This window comes from Taudactylus pleione, unplaced genomic scaffold (assembly GCF_031769625.1).
Source record: "Taudactylus pleione unplaced genomic scaffold, aTauple2 ptg000039l, whole genome shotgun sequence".
Classification (NCBI taxonomy): domain Eukaryota; kingdom Metazoa; phylum Chordata; class Amphibia; order Anura; family Myobatrachidae; genus Taudactylus; species Taudactylus pleione.
In genome coordinates this window covers 5847798-5863204 of record NW_028284441.1, presented here as the reverse complement: position 1 = coordinate 5863204, position 15407 = coordinate 5847798, and the positions used below count along the sequence as shown (strand labels likewise).

The 15407-nt window shown below is 41.9% G+C and overlaps 1 protein-coding gene across 1 annotated transcript in view; it reads right to left on the bottom strand.

The window, feature by feature from the left end:
* Nucleotides 1-15407, bottom strand: part of LOC148538574 (sodium- and chloride-dependent neutral and basic amino acid transporter B(0+)-like) — a 69190-nt gene that overhangs the window by 30912 nt on the left and 22871 nt on the right. The window contains exons 5-6 of the mRNA XM_088452588.1: nucleotides 13971-14111; nucleotides 7575-7803 (exon numbers count right to left, since the gene is read on the bottom strand). Coding sequence (XP_088308714.1) covers nucleotides 7575-7803; nucleotides 13971-14111 — 370 coding nt within the window. The remainder of the gene's footprint in view (nucleotides 1-7574; nucleotides 7804-13970; nucleotides 14112-15407) is intronic.

The window sequence follows — 15407 nt, the reverse complement described above, 5'->3', positions numbered from 1 at the left end:
TTACTGTATGTAGTAGAATTTTTTTACATGTATTCCAATCTTGGCCTTTGGGCCAAATGCTGACTAATTAACTGAATAGTTTCATATTGAGTTACCAAATCTTGGAGAGTGATAAAGTGGAGAGAGATAAAGTACCAACAAATCAGCTCCTGACTAATTTTTCTAGTACAAAGTAAAACAGTGACAGAGCATGCTGGAATGTGTAGTTCCACAACAGCTGGAGGCCTACTTATTGCCCACCCCTGCTCTACAGGCACGCTGGGGAGGTCAGATCCCAGTCTGAAACCAGAGCCAGCAACAGACATCCAAAGATGAATGGTTCCAGATCACACAATACAGAGCGGTGCCATCTGTATATCCAAAGGATTTGCCTAAAAGCCATTGCAACATACCATCATATCGGGGGGAAAGGTATTATGACCTTTGATTGAGTGGTGTTATTTTGACCCCCCACTGAGACTATTCATAATGAACACTAACATTTTGCTACTAACATAAGAGGGTTGTCTCACATTAAATATATGCTCTGGCAGCACTCACATCCATGTCATGTGAATGATTATTTTAGCATTGTTGGTTTTTATGCAATTAGATTATACATATTGTTTCATTTTTTTTATATTGTATAATACATTTGTGATTTTGCTATTTGTGAGTTATAGACTTTTTTGCGCAGCCAAAGTTCCTCTTATTTCATATCTGGAGATACAGTATTACATATATACGTTTATCTTTATTTAGCAGCTGCCTACAAATAGTCTATACCAGGGGTACTCAGTTCCAGGCCTCAAGTACCACCAGCAGGTCATGTTTTATCTTAAGATATCTGCAACTCAAAATATGTCACTCTTACATCCAGGATATTAAATCAGACACTTGTTCCTTAACTATTGTACTGTACATATGGTTAGGAAATGGCAATGTAATTAAAGTATGCCCTGTATTCATATTGTATAAGCACTGACGTTAGCTTGTATTATTGGGCAATTACTATAACAGATAGGTATTTCTGGAGCATCTGATTTCTGAAATGGTCATTGATTTACAGACCATTATCTTTTTTACTCATTTACAAAAGTTCAAGGATGCTCTGTGCGGAAAGGAATCTTTTATAAAAATGCAGGAAACAGCCTAATTTACAGGAATGTGAGGATTTGCATAACTGTCTCATTACAGTGGTTTCATAATAGAATTTAAAACTAAAAATATTTATTGAGACACAAACGTCCAACATATAGAATCTGCCTGAGGAATACATTTCCAATTTTAAGTAAGAATTTCATTATTTTTCATGCGTTATTTATTTTTAAGCCTGACTTTTAACTTGTGATACCATGTTTTTAAATTATTTGTATTTTTAATTATAACTCTAACCATTGTTGTCTACAATAGTGAAAACAATTTTGCTATTTTTACTGTACATTTTCTTTATCCTTGACTATAGTGTAATAATGCACTAATAATGCATTATTATCCTTGTAGTAGTCCCCCCTTTGTAGTAATCCCCCCTTGTTGTGCCCCCAGTGGAGGTCCCCCCGTATGCAGTACCCCAGCAGTAACCCCCCCCCCCCCCGAGTAGACACACATGTAATAAAAATAAAAACAAAAACACTTACCTGAATCCCCACTCCCGCTCCGGCCGCCGTCATCCGCTCCTCAGTCCGTCCTGCCAGGCCGCTCTGCATTATGGGAGAGACGTCATGACGTCTCTCCCATTGCCCACTGCGGGAGCCGGAAAGCTCCAGCCCAGCTCCGGCAGTGGGCGCAGTAGCCAATGAGAGTCTGACTGACTCTCATTGGCTGCTAATCAAAACAAACACACAGCTGCCGACACCGGCGGCTGTGTGTTTGACACTGTGTAGTACTGACTGAACTCCGTCCGGTCAGCGCTACACACACGGTGCAGCTGTGTCACAGAGACACAGTCTGCCCGCGGCCCGCATGGTCGCAGCTGAGGGGCCCTCCACTATGTGGCGCCCTACTCAGCTGTGTAGCATGCGTAATGGTAGAACCGGCCCTGTATGCCATTTGCTTTTAACAGTTCTACATTACTAGGCTCCCATTTATGGAGAGTTAAGGTGCCTACACAATGGATGATGTGCTCAAGATGCGATATTGTGAGCCATTTTCCTTGAACTCTCCCCGGCAGCTCCCCAACACTCCAGGACATGATATGGTGCTAAAAAGTGTCCAATCTGACTAAAGATCAATTTGCACAAAATCTAACTATCTGCACAAAATCGTGTATGAGATTAGTAAATCATGTCTGCAGTAGGGATGTGCAGGCTCGGTTCTACTCGGTTCCGTTCGGTTTTTTTTACCGAATCTTATTGGCTATCCAAAACTCGTGACAGCTGAAACCCAATAAGATTCGGGAAAAAAAAACGAACGGAACCGAGTAGAACCGAGCCTGCACATCCCTAGTCTTCAGTAGGCAAGATCTGAAGATGCGATGTACGACCCACGGGTACGGGCATCGGCATCGTGATCGTAAGTGGACACTCACAATTTGGACATATTTTGCACAATTTGTTGTTCCGATGCGTCGAAATCGGGCGAATCATGTAAAATATTGTCTAGTGTGTACGCACCATAAGGAACTAGTTTTGCATAGCGGAAGTGTCACAATGAAGATTTGTTCTATAAAGTACCTTTCTTAGTGGCGGAGATACAGTACTCTCCTGTTTTCAATCATAAACTGAAAGAAGGCAATAATGAGCGGTGTGGTATAAAAGGTCAAAAGACGAAAGGCCAACAATGTATAGGTCACCACCAAATGGTCAGGGGCAGAATTATGGGAGACAATGGAGGCGCCTGCCGCCGGGCTCCAGCTCTGGAGGGGCACCTCCTCCATTGTCCACAACATTCACCTCACTTATGGCTGTAACTATGTACCCGGAGTGTACCGTCACAGCCGCCCAATACATGGCACCTCTTTCTGGCACCTAAGAAGCCACCATACACTAGTGGAGATCTCCATGTCAGACCATCAGCTGCCGCCTTCCTCTATCTATAGCCTGTCTGCATGCGAATTGCTACATTACAGTGTCAGCGGCTGTGATGGGGGGGCACCAAATTATAACTTGCCTCCGGGCGTCTGGGGTGAATTTACACCACTGCAAATGGTCGACATGCAATAGGTTGACATGTATAAAAGGTCGACATGGCAAAATGGCTAACACACTTATAGTGGACACAAAAATGGTTGACATGGTTTTATTTGTATTTTAAGCCTAATCCTGACCCTAAACTTAACTCTCCCTTTGGTGCCTATACCTAACCCTCCCCAAGTGCCTAAACCTAACCATAGCCTAAACAGAATCCTCCGCCCTAGTGCCTAAGCCTAACTGTCCCCTCTGGCAGCCTAACCCTGACCCTCCCCTGGGGGCCTAACCATAGCCATAAACCCAACCTTAAAAATGTTGAAAAAAAATAATAAGCATTTATCAACCTTTTTTGTGTCGACCATTGGTGTGTGTCGACCATTTGAAAGTGTTGACCTTTTATACCAATTGACCTTTTGCACTGTCAACCTTTTGTCAGTCTACCTTTAATACCTGTTGACATATTGACTGTCGACCATCTGGTGTCGACCTTTACAATGTCGACTTATTGTCTGTCGATCCTGCATATGAATACCAATGATGAGATTGAAATGAGTTACCCTCATAGACGTTGATGAAAGGTCAATGACTATGACCATTAAATTTGATACTTTGAGGCATTTGTTAAATTGATAATATTCCTTATATTATAAACTATTTTGAAGAGAGCTAGGGTCATTTATGAATGCCGAACACTAGGAATTTACATTTGTCATTTGTATTCAATCTACCCGCCATTTTCATGTCTAAATTTAGGGGTCAATCCTATTAGGTACGAATCAGGGCTGGACTGGGACTAAAAATAGGCCCTGGCATTTAAAGAGCACACAGGCCCACCTCACGTCAGCATCTGGCTCCTGGCATAGACACCTCCCCTTACTATTCCCGACTCCTCCAACATCATAGTCAATTCTCTTACCAATAAAATTGATATTAGAACAACATACAAGTACACATCATTCTCTGTATTAAAAATGCAATACCTACAACAGAGCTTACCCTTCAGGGGATTCAAACATGTGCCATAGTCTGACATTACTGGTGTAGGTCACACATAGCGAAAAGGGAAGGCATTTTCCTAAATGACCAATCCCTAGCTTAGCAGTTGTTCAGGATTAGATCGTGTTCACTGTAGGAAGTTTTTAGGGCAGGGGTGCTGAACGCAGAGGACACATCTCTGCACACCAAAGCAGAGCTGTAACTACACATTTTAACAAAAGGGCGCTTGTGCCGCAATCCACAGGTGAAGCAGGGAGAGCGCAACCATATGTGTTCTGCAGCACCTTACAAAGTACATAAACAAATAAGTGAAAAAGAAACCAGTGACTTACAGTACAACAGAATACAGAACAAGTATATACTGCATTAGCGATCATAACGCTCAAGATAAGCAGCAGAGAGTCAGCAATTACGTTACATCACACAGTAGTGCCCCATAGTCAGGTAATGTCACACAGTAGTGTCCCTTCATCACATTACACCACACGGTACTGTCCCTTCGTCAAACTACACTGCACAGTAGTGTCCCTTATTCATGTTACGTCACACAGTAGTGTCCCTTTTTCACGTTAGGACAGTGTCCCTTTTTCACGTTACATCACACAGTAGTGTCCCTTATTCACAATACACCACACAGTAGAGCCCATTCACGTTATGCCACACAGTAGTAGTGCCCCTTATACATTATGCCGTGCAGTAGTAGTGCCCCTTATACATTATGCTACACAGTAATGCCCCTTATATATTATGACACACAATAATGCCCTTAAAACATATTATGCCACTCACAGTAATACCCTGGCATCTGCAGATGGCGTCTGTCAGCAGATCATGAGGTGTCCAAAGATGGCATCCAGTCCATTCAGCCAGCTTCTCGCCCACGTTGCGCTTTTCATCCACCAGCCGGCTGCGTCTTGACATCACCGCGGCCGCACGTGACACTCCAGTGACTCCACCAGGTCCTCAGCATGGTGCCACCGGGCAATCCTGCAGGCAGCTCACAGAAGCTGTCAAAATGCTGTCCAGCCATTCCTCCCAGATTACTTCCGGGCCCAGCCCCCACCACGCATCTCATAGCCAGCCACATCACTAAGTAATGACGTGGACCAGGGCCGGATTAAGACTTGTGGGTGCTCCGGGGCAACTAAGTTGTGGGGGGCCCGGTCAATAAAATTGCCAGGGAGAAGGGAGAGAGAGAGAGAGAGAGAAAGAGAGGGAGTGGCCAGGCACTGCTAGCTTGCACAGAGCAGCCCACCCACCACACCAAGGGGAATTAAAATTGTGCACACTCACTTTGACAATGTGACTGCACACACGATTCACTGGGGTCTCTGCTGCAGTCTCAGATGGCATCTGTCTCTCAGCTGGCAACTCATGCAGTCCCAAAATGGCGTCCAGGTCCAGTCCACTCAGGCTTCCCGCCCACGCAGCGCTTTTTTATCCCTGAGCACCTGGGATGCGTAATAACATCACCGCCGGCGCCGTGGGTGTTGCGTAACCTGTGCACCAGTCAGCCCCCACCCCCTACACTCACAGAAGGCATGCCCCGCCCCCACCGTGCGTCAAACCAACCCAGGACGTCATGACGCTACCGCGTCATGACGCCACCCACTTACCCGGCAAGTTGCCAGCTCTCGGGAGCTGGATAGAGCTGGCCAAGTCACACAGCCGCCGCGTCATGACGTCATTATGCTATGATGCAGCCACAGGGTATGTAAATAACGGGATCCCCTGAACACTGCAGCGCCGGCCGGGTAAGCCTGCGCTCAGCGCTTCAGCCAAAATCGTCCCATCTGCCCATCGGCCCTTCTGGCATTTGCCAGAAGTGCCCGATGGCCAGTCCGGCCCTGGTACGAATTACGAAATGCGAGTTGCCATTTTCTCTTTGAATTCGCACAGCGAATTCATTTTGCAATCCAATTAGCAAGTTGCACTGAACCAGTGAGACTGAATTCGTATTTTTCCATTCGCAACTCCCTGAGGGTGAGAGATGGAAAGGAAAATCTTTATTTTAAAGTTAAAATGTCGGGACACTGTGCTGAACCCCTTACATGTTATTTTTGGGGGTAGAAAAACATTTCCTCAAATTACCTCCAAATCAACTTTTCATTAGTTTAGGCACCCTAAAATTAATGACAATATTTTTTAAATTGAAAAATAATTGTTTTTAAGCATTTTTTACAAGTATTCAAGGTGCCCTCAAAGTACCCACAAATCACCTTTTTTCCTTATTTTTTTTTGCATTTTTCATTTCATTTGTTTGAGATTAAACAAAAAAGTTATCTTTCTATCACTTTTTTGCATATTTTTAAAAAAGCACAAATCAGCCATTTGACACCATTTAAAAAACTACAGTAACTTCCTAATGCCCACAAACAGCCTTCTATAAGGTCCTGCTAATGAAATGATCAATTTTGGGGGGTCCAAGATGGTCTCCCCACTTTTGTTATGCACTTCTCTCACATGTCATTTGGCAGTCAATTTGCAAACCTCTGCTGCGAGTTCCGTGAATAGGCATTTTTTTATTGGATTTGAAGAGTTCTCGTGAGCACGTATTAGTGCGAAGTCTGCTAGTTTCAAGAGAAAAACTCTTTACTCGCAATTCGCACCTAATAGGATTGACCCCTTAGTTTGTTACCTTGTACATTATGACTGAGAAGCAGTGTGGTATCTAACATAACAATAATAATAATTCACTTATTTTTATGTTCTACAGCTGCATGGATTTGTGTGTGACTTTGGGGGAGATTTATCAAAGCATGGTGAGAAATAACATACCAAATGATCAACTCCTAACTTCTATCGTACTAGCTGTGTTTGAAAAATGACAGGAGCTGATTGGTTGGTATCTCTCGCCACTTTATATCTCTTCAAGGCTTAGTACATCTACCATTTAAAACACAAGGAAAGGGAAAATTGGAATAACGGGTCGCACCAAGGGTATTATACTTGCAGAATAACCCTGTTAATAATCAAATTATCTCTCAATCTATAATATAATGATCTGCAGGGGTGCAACTCAGGGATATTACAATACTATATAAACACAGAGAAAAGAAACCTTTTACGAATTAAAATTAATTATCCTAATAAAAGTTATATTTTATGTGAACATTGGCAAGAATCTGTGCACTCGTATAGGGTTTCTTTTCTCTTTCTGTGTTTATTTAGTACATCTACCCTTTATTTCTCACCAAGGCTTGATACATCTCCCTATTTAGCTAAAGCCTCTATGGAAAACCCGGACTCACAGCTTCACATTGCCTGTTATAGGTTTGTGTGGGTACCTAGCTGCTGTGACCTCTGACATTTATTTAACTGCTAAGTGACTGTTTTTTTTATTTGACTGAACATCATTCTGCCCTGGGCATATTCCTCTGTAGCCCTACAACATGCACCAATAAGTATGTCTGTTCCATAATCAGTGCTGTATTAAAGTCATATATGCAGACTATTCACACTTGTACGTACCTGAATCAACTACGTCTGAAACTGATTTCTTGGACACATGAGCCATATGCCCGAGGATGGAAAATATGGCAAATCCGGCAAACACACTGGTCGCACAATTAGTTACACAAACCACAATGGCATCTGAGTAGCAATTATTGTGGAATTTGTTGTACGACGAGAGAGCGATAAGTCCTCCCCAGGCCGTGGAAAGGGAGAAGAATATTTGAGTGGCGGCGTCTTTCCAAACCTGTAATGAATGGCAAATTAGGAAGATCATTTTATTTATGAATTATGATCTTATAAGATGACACAACACTTAATGCATATCATTTTTTTTAATTTTGTCATTTCATTTAATATTATCCAAATTGCAAAAAACAATGGGTACAGGCTTTCCCCTGTGTAAATATGTATGTATCTAGTTTGCTATACCATTTAGTAGTACAGGTTGAGTCTCCCATATCCAAATATTCCGAAATACGAAATATTCTGAAATACGGAATTTTTTTGTCATGACCGAGATAATGAAACCTTTGATTTTTGATAGTTCAATGTACACAAACTTTGTCTAAGGCACAAATTATTACAAGTATTGTATACAATGACCTTCAGGCTGTGTGCATAAGGTGTATATGAAACATAAATGAATTTCATTTCTGTACACAAACTTTGTTTGAGACACAAAATTATTGAAAATATTGTATAAAATTACCTGCAGGCTGTGTGCATAAAGTGCATATAATACATATATTTGGATCCTATTCCCAAGATATTTTATTATGGTGTGCAATTATTCCAAAATACGGAATATTTCATTATCCAAAATACCCCTGGTCACAAGTATTTTGGATATGGGAGACTCAACCTGCAGTGGTTTAATTTGGCCAAAACATGGGAGTGTAATTGTTATGGCCCTTTAATTCACATTTTTCCATAGTTCACTGATGTAATTTGTGTATCATTCTGCATAATTTAAAAAAATTAACGAGGTACAAAAGCATTGCTTTTTATGTTGCAACCAGGTACATTTTATAAATTATCTGATTAGGCTAAAACAATAAAAGGTGACTTTGTCACCCAATTCTACAATAATATTTGTTATCTGCAAAACATTATTTTACTACAGTACGAAAACCACCAATCAAATCCATTCCCATAGAGGTTGATAGTAGAGAGATGAAAGTGGTTCGGGCAAACTAGCAAACTGTGATTTTGTTTAGCAGTTTCAAATTTCTAAAAATCACCTTAATACATTTTGAATAAATTGGCCAAACTATCTACTAGTCTAAGTAGTGATTTTCTTTCTAAATCAAGCATGTTTTGACAACTTTGAAGTTAAAACACAGGATTTAACTTGTTTTGTTTTAAGAAACTTGTTGCTTTTCCCATTGATTTTAATGGGCATGCATTCCAATGGCCTTTCCAAGGTGTTCGCAAAAGTACACGCAGAAGTCCCATTGTAATTAATTGTTGTGAAAATGAATTAGAGAGATTCTCCACTATATATACTGTAGTTGTTTGGTCTTTTATATTGTGACCCTCCCCCTCCTAAGTCCTCAAACAACCCATGGAGTCTCAGTAAAACATGGTGTCAACCAGTATGGGTTCACAAACTTCAAGTCAGGATAGGCTGGCCTAATACTACTATATCAGGAAAACCTGCAGATGGGGTCCCTCTTTCATAGTGGGAACTAATCCCAACCCATTTAATAACAGAGCTGGAGCCTCTGGGGAAACACACAAAAATGAGTAAGTGCCGTCTCCTCCTAAAGTCAAACAGTCCTGTGCTGATTAGAACTGGTCTCCTCACCACACTCCTAGGTGCCAAGGTAAAAATATTAATAAAACAAATTGGAATGGACTTTCTGCATGTAGCGTAAAATAGAAATAAATGACCATTGAAGTTAATGGGTAATCTCACCCATCTTGTTGGTTTTCAGGCAATTTGAGTATCTGAAACCACTGAATTATTTTTGAAGATTTAAATAATAATTTGCAAAATCACTCTTACTAGATTCTGCTGTTCTATACTTTATTTGCAGAAATCATTGATTTCTGTGATTTTGTTATTTTTTTAACACCTGATGAGTAATCGCGGTTTTAAAAATCAAAGCACCACATCTGATATGGCAGATAATAATGATATTAGGACAAAAATAAGGATAAAAACTTGTATTTAATAGTGTGGAAGAAAGTCATATACAAATAATAACCACACTAATCAATCACAATCCCTCTGTTTTTATTACCACTCTTTACTACTGTCTACAGTTGATATTGGGAATGATTAGACCCTTCTATATACTGTGAGAGGCACGTTATACAAGAACATTAGTATTTATATATTTTTGTGGAGCTCCACTTTTTGATTACTTTTTGAATTTGTTACAGTTGCAAATCTAATCATAAGATCATTTTTCATCTGCAACAGGTATGTTTTAAGTATGATATAAATATATTCTATTCTTGAAGTTTGCATGCATTTGTATGGTACATACATTATGTTATTATTTGTATATGACTTTAGTTATACATTATCCAATACATGTTTTTAGTCTTATTTTTAAAATAAAGTGTCTCCTAATATCTTTATTATGCCATAGCAGATGTGGTGTTTTGATTTTTAAAAACAGTTTCTCATCAGGTATTATTTTTTCCTTTTCCCTTACCCTTTCCTTTTCATTTCACTTTCCTTTTCCCTTTCCTTTCCTCCCCTTGTCTCTGCTGCAGTCACATAAAACATCCCTTCTTGGCGCGCCTGGTCCCATGAGACTCTGCTAGCGCCGGGCGTCTTTTTTGTGTCCTACTGGCATCGCAGCTCACTCACACCGGGCATATCGTGCTGCATGTATTGAAACTAAATGAGAAAGGGCACATCTGTATACAGTATGTTTATGGATAGCTATATATACATTTTATTAACACCTGGGATTTCTTTTCTTGTGGATTTTGCTATTTTGCATTTTCAATATTTGGTTATTTACAAACTGCTTTTAAAGCTCTAAAAGAAATAATGATTTACATTGTTATTTGTGCAAATCACTCTTTTTTGGAGTTCCCCTTGCGTGAACACCCCACAGCCAGCACATGATTTACATATAGGTAAGCATAACAGAGTAACAGATTACAAAAAATTGAGAACCCATTTAAAACTTTAGGACGGAAAATGGGCATTTATCAACAGAACTGTATTAGAATAACTTCTGGTAATTTTGTGTAGAATAGGTACAGTGCACAACTGTCTGTTTAGTAAATCCACAAAGTTCACCATATGTAAAGTTGGGATATTGGACCTGATTCAGACCCGGTCGCTAAGTTGCGCTCGCTCACTGTGAGCGATTTTCTCCCATCTGCACATGTGTATAATTCGCAGTGCGCTTTGCCAAGCCAGTCTTTGCGATCTGATTTTGGTTGCTCGTAAGCCACTATCAGGTCGCTACTTTGAGTGACAGATAGTGCCGTTTGTGGGTGTTAACATTGGAAGGTGCTTGTGAACAGGGAGTGGTGTTGCGAACGCAGGCATGTCAGGCCACCAAAACGCCATTTAAAGGGTGTGCATAATTAGCAAGGTGGCGTCATTGTACATGTCACCTGCATGTATTTCAGCCCGCACTGATCGCAGTGCTTGTGGGGGGGAAAGGCAACCTCAAGGGCGGGGAGCTGCTCCTATGGCTCTCGATGTTACCGATTAATCCTACAATTCCCGGAGATGACGAGTGTTGCGAGTGGCAAGGGGGCGTCTTCATACACTAGCAAGCACTCATTGCCATAGTTCGCTAAGACATAGAGGGCGTCCTTACGCGACGCAGTATGAGCACTTAATTTAAATATCCGGCCCCTTTTTGCCAGTGAGCGACCGCATCTTGCGACCGGGTCTGAATGAGCTCCTTTGTCTAATTGGTCAAATATTACACCATGTACAGTATCACCCCAAATTAAGAGCAATTTCCATCAATGATCCATTTTAAATGATAGGGTATGTTGGAAAATACAGCCAGAAAATGTCTGCTATCTGCACATTTCGACTGCATAAACAGGATTTGGTGTAAGCTGGAAGTGGTTACATTTTGTTAAAGTCTTTGAAATTTCAGGCAGGGTCTTGCATGTTGTAAGCTTAACCTAGATGAATGCACCTTCCCAGCATCAGCAGAATGAGACCTTCCACTGATAAGAATAGTAGCACAACTTCCACCTCCAAATTTCCAGATCATAAAGTGGACCTACGAGAAACTTTAAATTACATCTTCTTTATAACTTCAAAACAAAATGGAGGGCATGAGACCTGTTACTATTGTTACCTGAGTCAATAAGTCATATACAATCTCCTTTTTTACTTCAATTAAATATGGTACATTGAGGTTCTGTTACTATTAATCTGATTAATTTCAACTGGTTTGAAATTATACAAAATTTTTATGGGCTCATTCTTGATTACAGTAGGATCACATATTTTGGGTCAGTTTGTTTGAATTTGAATAACCTAGTCAATTTTTAACTTCGAAGTTTGTTGCAATAAACTGTATTTTTGGTATTTATTTTTACTATTTATATACTGTAGTAAGTTTTTTCAATTGAACATTAGTATGATAGGTTTTCCACATGCAACAAAAATGCTATACAAATACTGGACAAGTTACACATTTCAATTTATTCTGCCCTTTTTGGTGTGGTCCATTTTTGAGTGTTACCTTTCATTTTGTTGTTTATTTTTTATTTTATTTAGTTTTTGGAATACAAATTTTAATGGTAACTTTTGTTAGTCCTATGGAGCTTTAAGTTATTTTACTAAATTATTCCCCACTACAACTGCTAGGTGACTTTTCCACTGATCTATAGCACTTTCTAATTAACGTTCCTCATGTTACCTTTCAGTTTTCCTCCTATTCCAAAGTGGTCCATTTGTTTTAAAAATCCTCATAGTTTAAAAAAGCAAATGCTGTCTTCCTGAACTTTATGAATTGCAACCTCTCTCTTACTAAAACCGGTTCCTATATAGTCGTTTTCCAATGGCTTTCCCCACTTCTTGGGCAAATTGTTTGCATTAAGTTCATTTAATGTATATCTGATGTACATTCTATAATAAATCCAACCCCTATATAATTTCTTTACATGTACTCTTCCGCTTGTCTGATTCTTCTTTGGGTCTTTAGTATTTAAATAACCCTGACCATATGGTGGCACATCTCTGCATGTATATTTCATATAAAAGTCACATATGCGACCAGGCCCGGCGACAGGGGGGGACTAAGGGTACACCCGTACTGGGCCCTGAGGTCCAGAGGGATCCCGAGACCCAGATGGGCACAATGCGGGGCCACAGATGGCAGACTTACGTGCTCCAGCCACGACCGCCATTACCCATATCTGCCGCCCTGTTCTTTTTACTCAGGCAGCACTGGGCTGGACTTGCCAGTGGCTCAGACGTGACCCGGGCCGGATAACACCTTTTCAGCAACGCTGCAGCATGACGTGATAAGTCATGCTGCCACACAGACACACAGTGGAATGTGCGGATGAAGGGGCTGAGTGCGGAGGAAGGGGTTGGGGATAGAGGAAGGGGTTGGGGGCTGAGTGTGGCGGTGGGGGTTGAGGAAGGGGTTGGGGGCTGAGGAAGGGGCTGAGTGTGGAGGAAGGGGCTGGGAGCAGAGGAAGGGGCTGTGGGCTGAGGAAGGGGCTGAGTGTGGAGGAAGGGGCTGAGTGTAGAGGAAGGGCTGAGTGCAAAGGAAGGGGCTTCGGGCTGAGGAAGGGGCTGGGAGCGGAGAAAGGGGCTGGGAGCAGAGGAAGGGGCTGAGTGTGGAGGAATAGGGTGGGTGTTGAGGAAGGGGTTGGGGGCTGAGGAAGGGGTTGAGGGCTGAGGAAGGGGTTGAGTGTGGAGGAAGGGGGTGGGGGTTGAGGAAGGTGAAGGGGCTGAAGGCTGGGGAAGGTGATGGACTAAGGTCTGAGGATGATGATGAGGGTCTGAGGCTGAAGAAGGTGATAAGGGACTTTTGGGCTGAGAATGGCGAGAGGCTGAATTTGAGGAAGGTAACGAGGAGCTGAGGACTAAGGATGGCTGGCTACAGGCGCCATCCCTCCTACCCCTGAGGCATCCACAGCACTGTGATCAAGAAGACCTGCCTGCATCATCAGTGACAATGTGGTGAGCCATAGTGTATTTTACTTTATTAAAAGACTTGCATATCTTTTAGATAACTTTATCATTCTTCACATATCATACATGCAGGGGAGTTATGTGTGAGTGCGAGGTTGGGGCTGGTGGTGAGAATGTGGAGCCCACAGAGACATCAGTGTACCGGGCCCCAAGATTTCTGTTGCCGGCCCTGTATGCAACCAGAAATATACTATATTACATGCAGATAAAAACACAGACAATAAGATTTGTTAGAGATAAGAGTGTGTAGTGATCACACTTACCTCTGCATCCATTAGTTTTGTAATGTTTGATTGCTTCCCAATATAAAAGTCTATCCCTTCATATGCCCCTTCTAGAGTAACACCTCGAACAAGTAGTATGAAAAGGACTATATATGGGAATATCGCAGTGAAGTACACCACCTGGAAATCAGATTATACAGAACATCATTTATTTGTTGACAAAAACACATCAACATAACATACTTAATTATCAGAACATAGGGGTACACCTAAAACATCTTCCATGACATTATAGACACAATAGGTCGGGATGCGGTCAATATCCCAGCGTGCTGGAATACCAGCGCTAGAATCCCAACACCTGTCAGAATCCCAGCGCCGGCATCCCGACCGCCCGTATCCTGAAGGTAAGTAGCGTGGCTAGGGTTAGACATTAGGAGGATTGTTAGGGTGCGGGGAGGGGGAGCTTAGTTTTAGGCACTAGGGAGGAGGTTAGGTATAGGCAGCGGGGAGGGAGGGGTAGGGAGAGGGAGAGGGTTAGGAATCTTAGGATACTGACCGACAGGATGCCGGCGTCGGGATTGTGATAGTCAGGATCTTGAGCACCGGCATCCTGTACTCAACCCTTACAGATCTGTTAAATCAGTTAACAGCAGTGATTAGAAAAATGCAATACAATGCAACATATAAATCCGCTAAGTTTGATTATTGTCATATAATAACATAGATACAGAGAGAGAGAACAATAGTTATAGTTGCTGGATTGGATTTATAATTATTAAATTGATTAAGATTGTTCAAAATAATCAAAAGATTATTTATCTAACTGACACCCTCAAATTTTATTAAGACATATGGCCAAAGGTAACAGCTTCTGATTGGCAAAAGTGCACATTTTTCGGCTATTTCACAGGAGGATTTAAAATGGCAACTTTTTTAAAGGTAAAACCAACTAGGTTTAAAGATAGAACCAACTGCTTTAAGGGCCTGATTCAGAGCTGAATGCTCTGACCAGAGCGCTCGCTCTGAATCAGGGCCCTCCTACCTGAAAATGGAGCGGCCTCCTGGCCGCTTGCATTGCCCCCAGCACGCCCACCAAAGGGGGCATGCTGTCAATCAACATCGACAGCACGCCCCCTTTGGTGCGAGACCCGGAGCGACGGAGACCCCATCGCTGTCCGGGTCTCGCGCATGCGCACGACGGAGCTCCCTCCGTCGCGCATGTGCAGTGGGGCAACATCGACACGCTTGCGAGCGTCCTTTGCTCGCGAGCGGGTCTGAATGACCCCCTAAATTCAGAGGCAAAATGGACAAAAAATCCTTACTTTTGCCAAATCAAAAACTGTTACCTTTAGCCCAGAGTAGCACGAATAGACTAATCACCTGAAAAATAACACATGTTGGCACCCAAAGAGATGAATATTAAGGGCAAAATTTAATTAGCGGCAGGTTCTAAATCCCGGCAGGAAGGAGGTG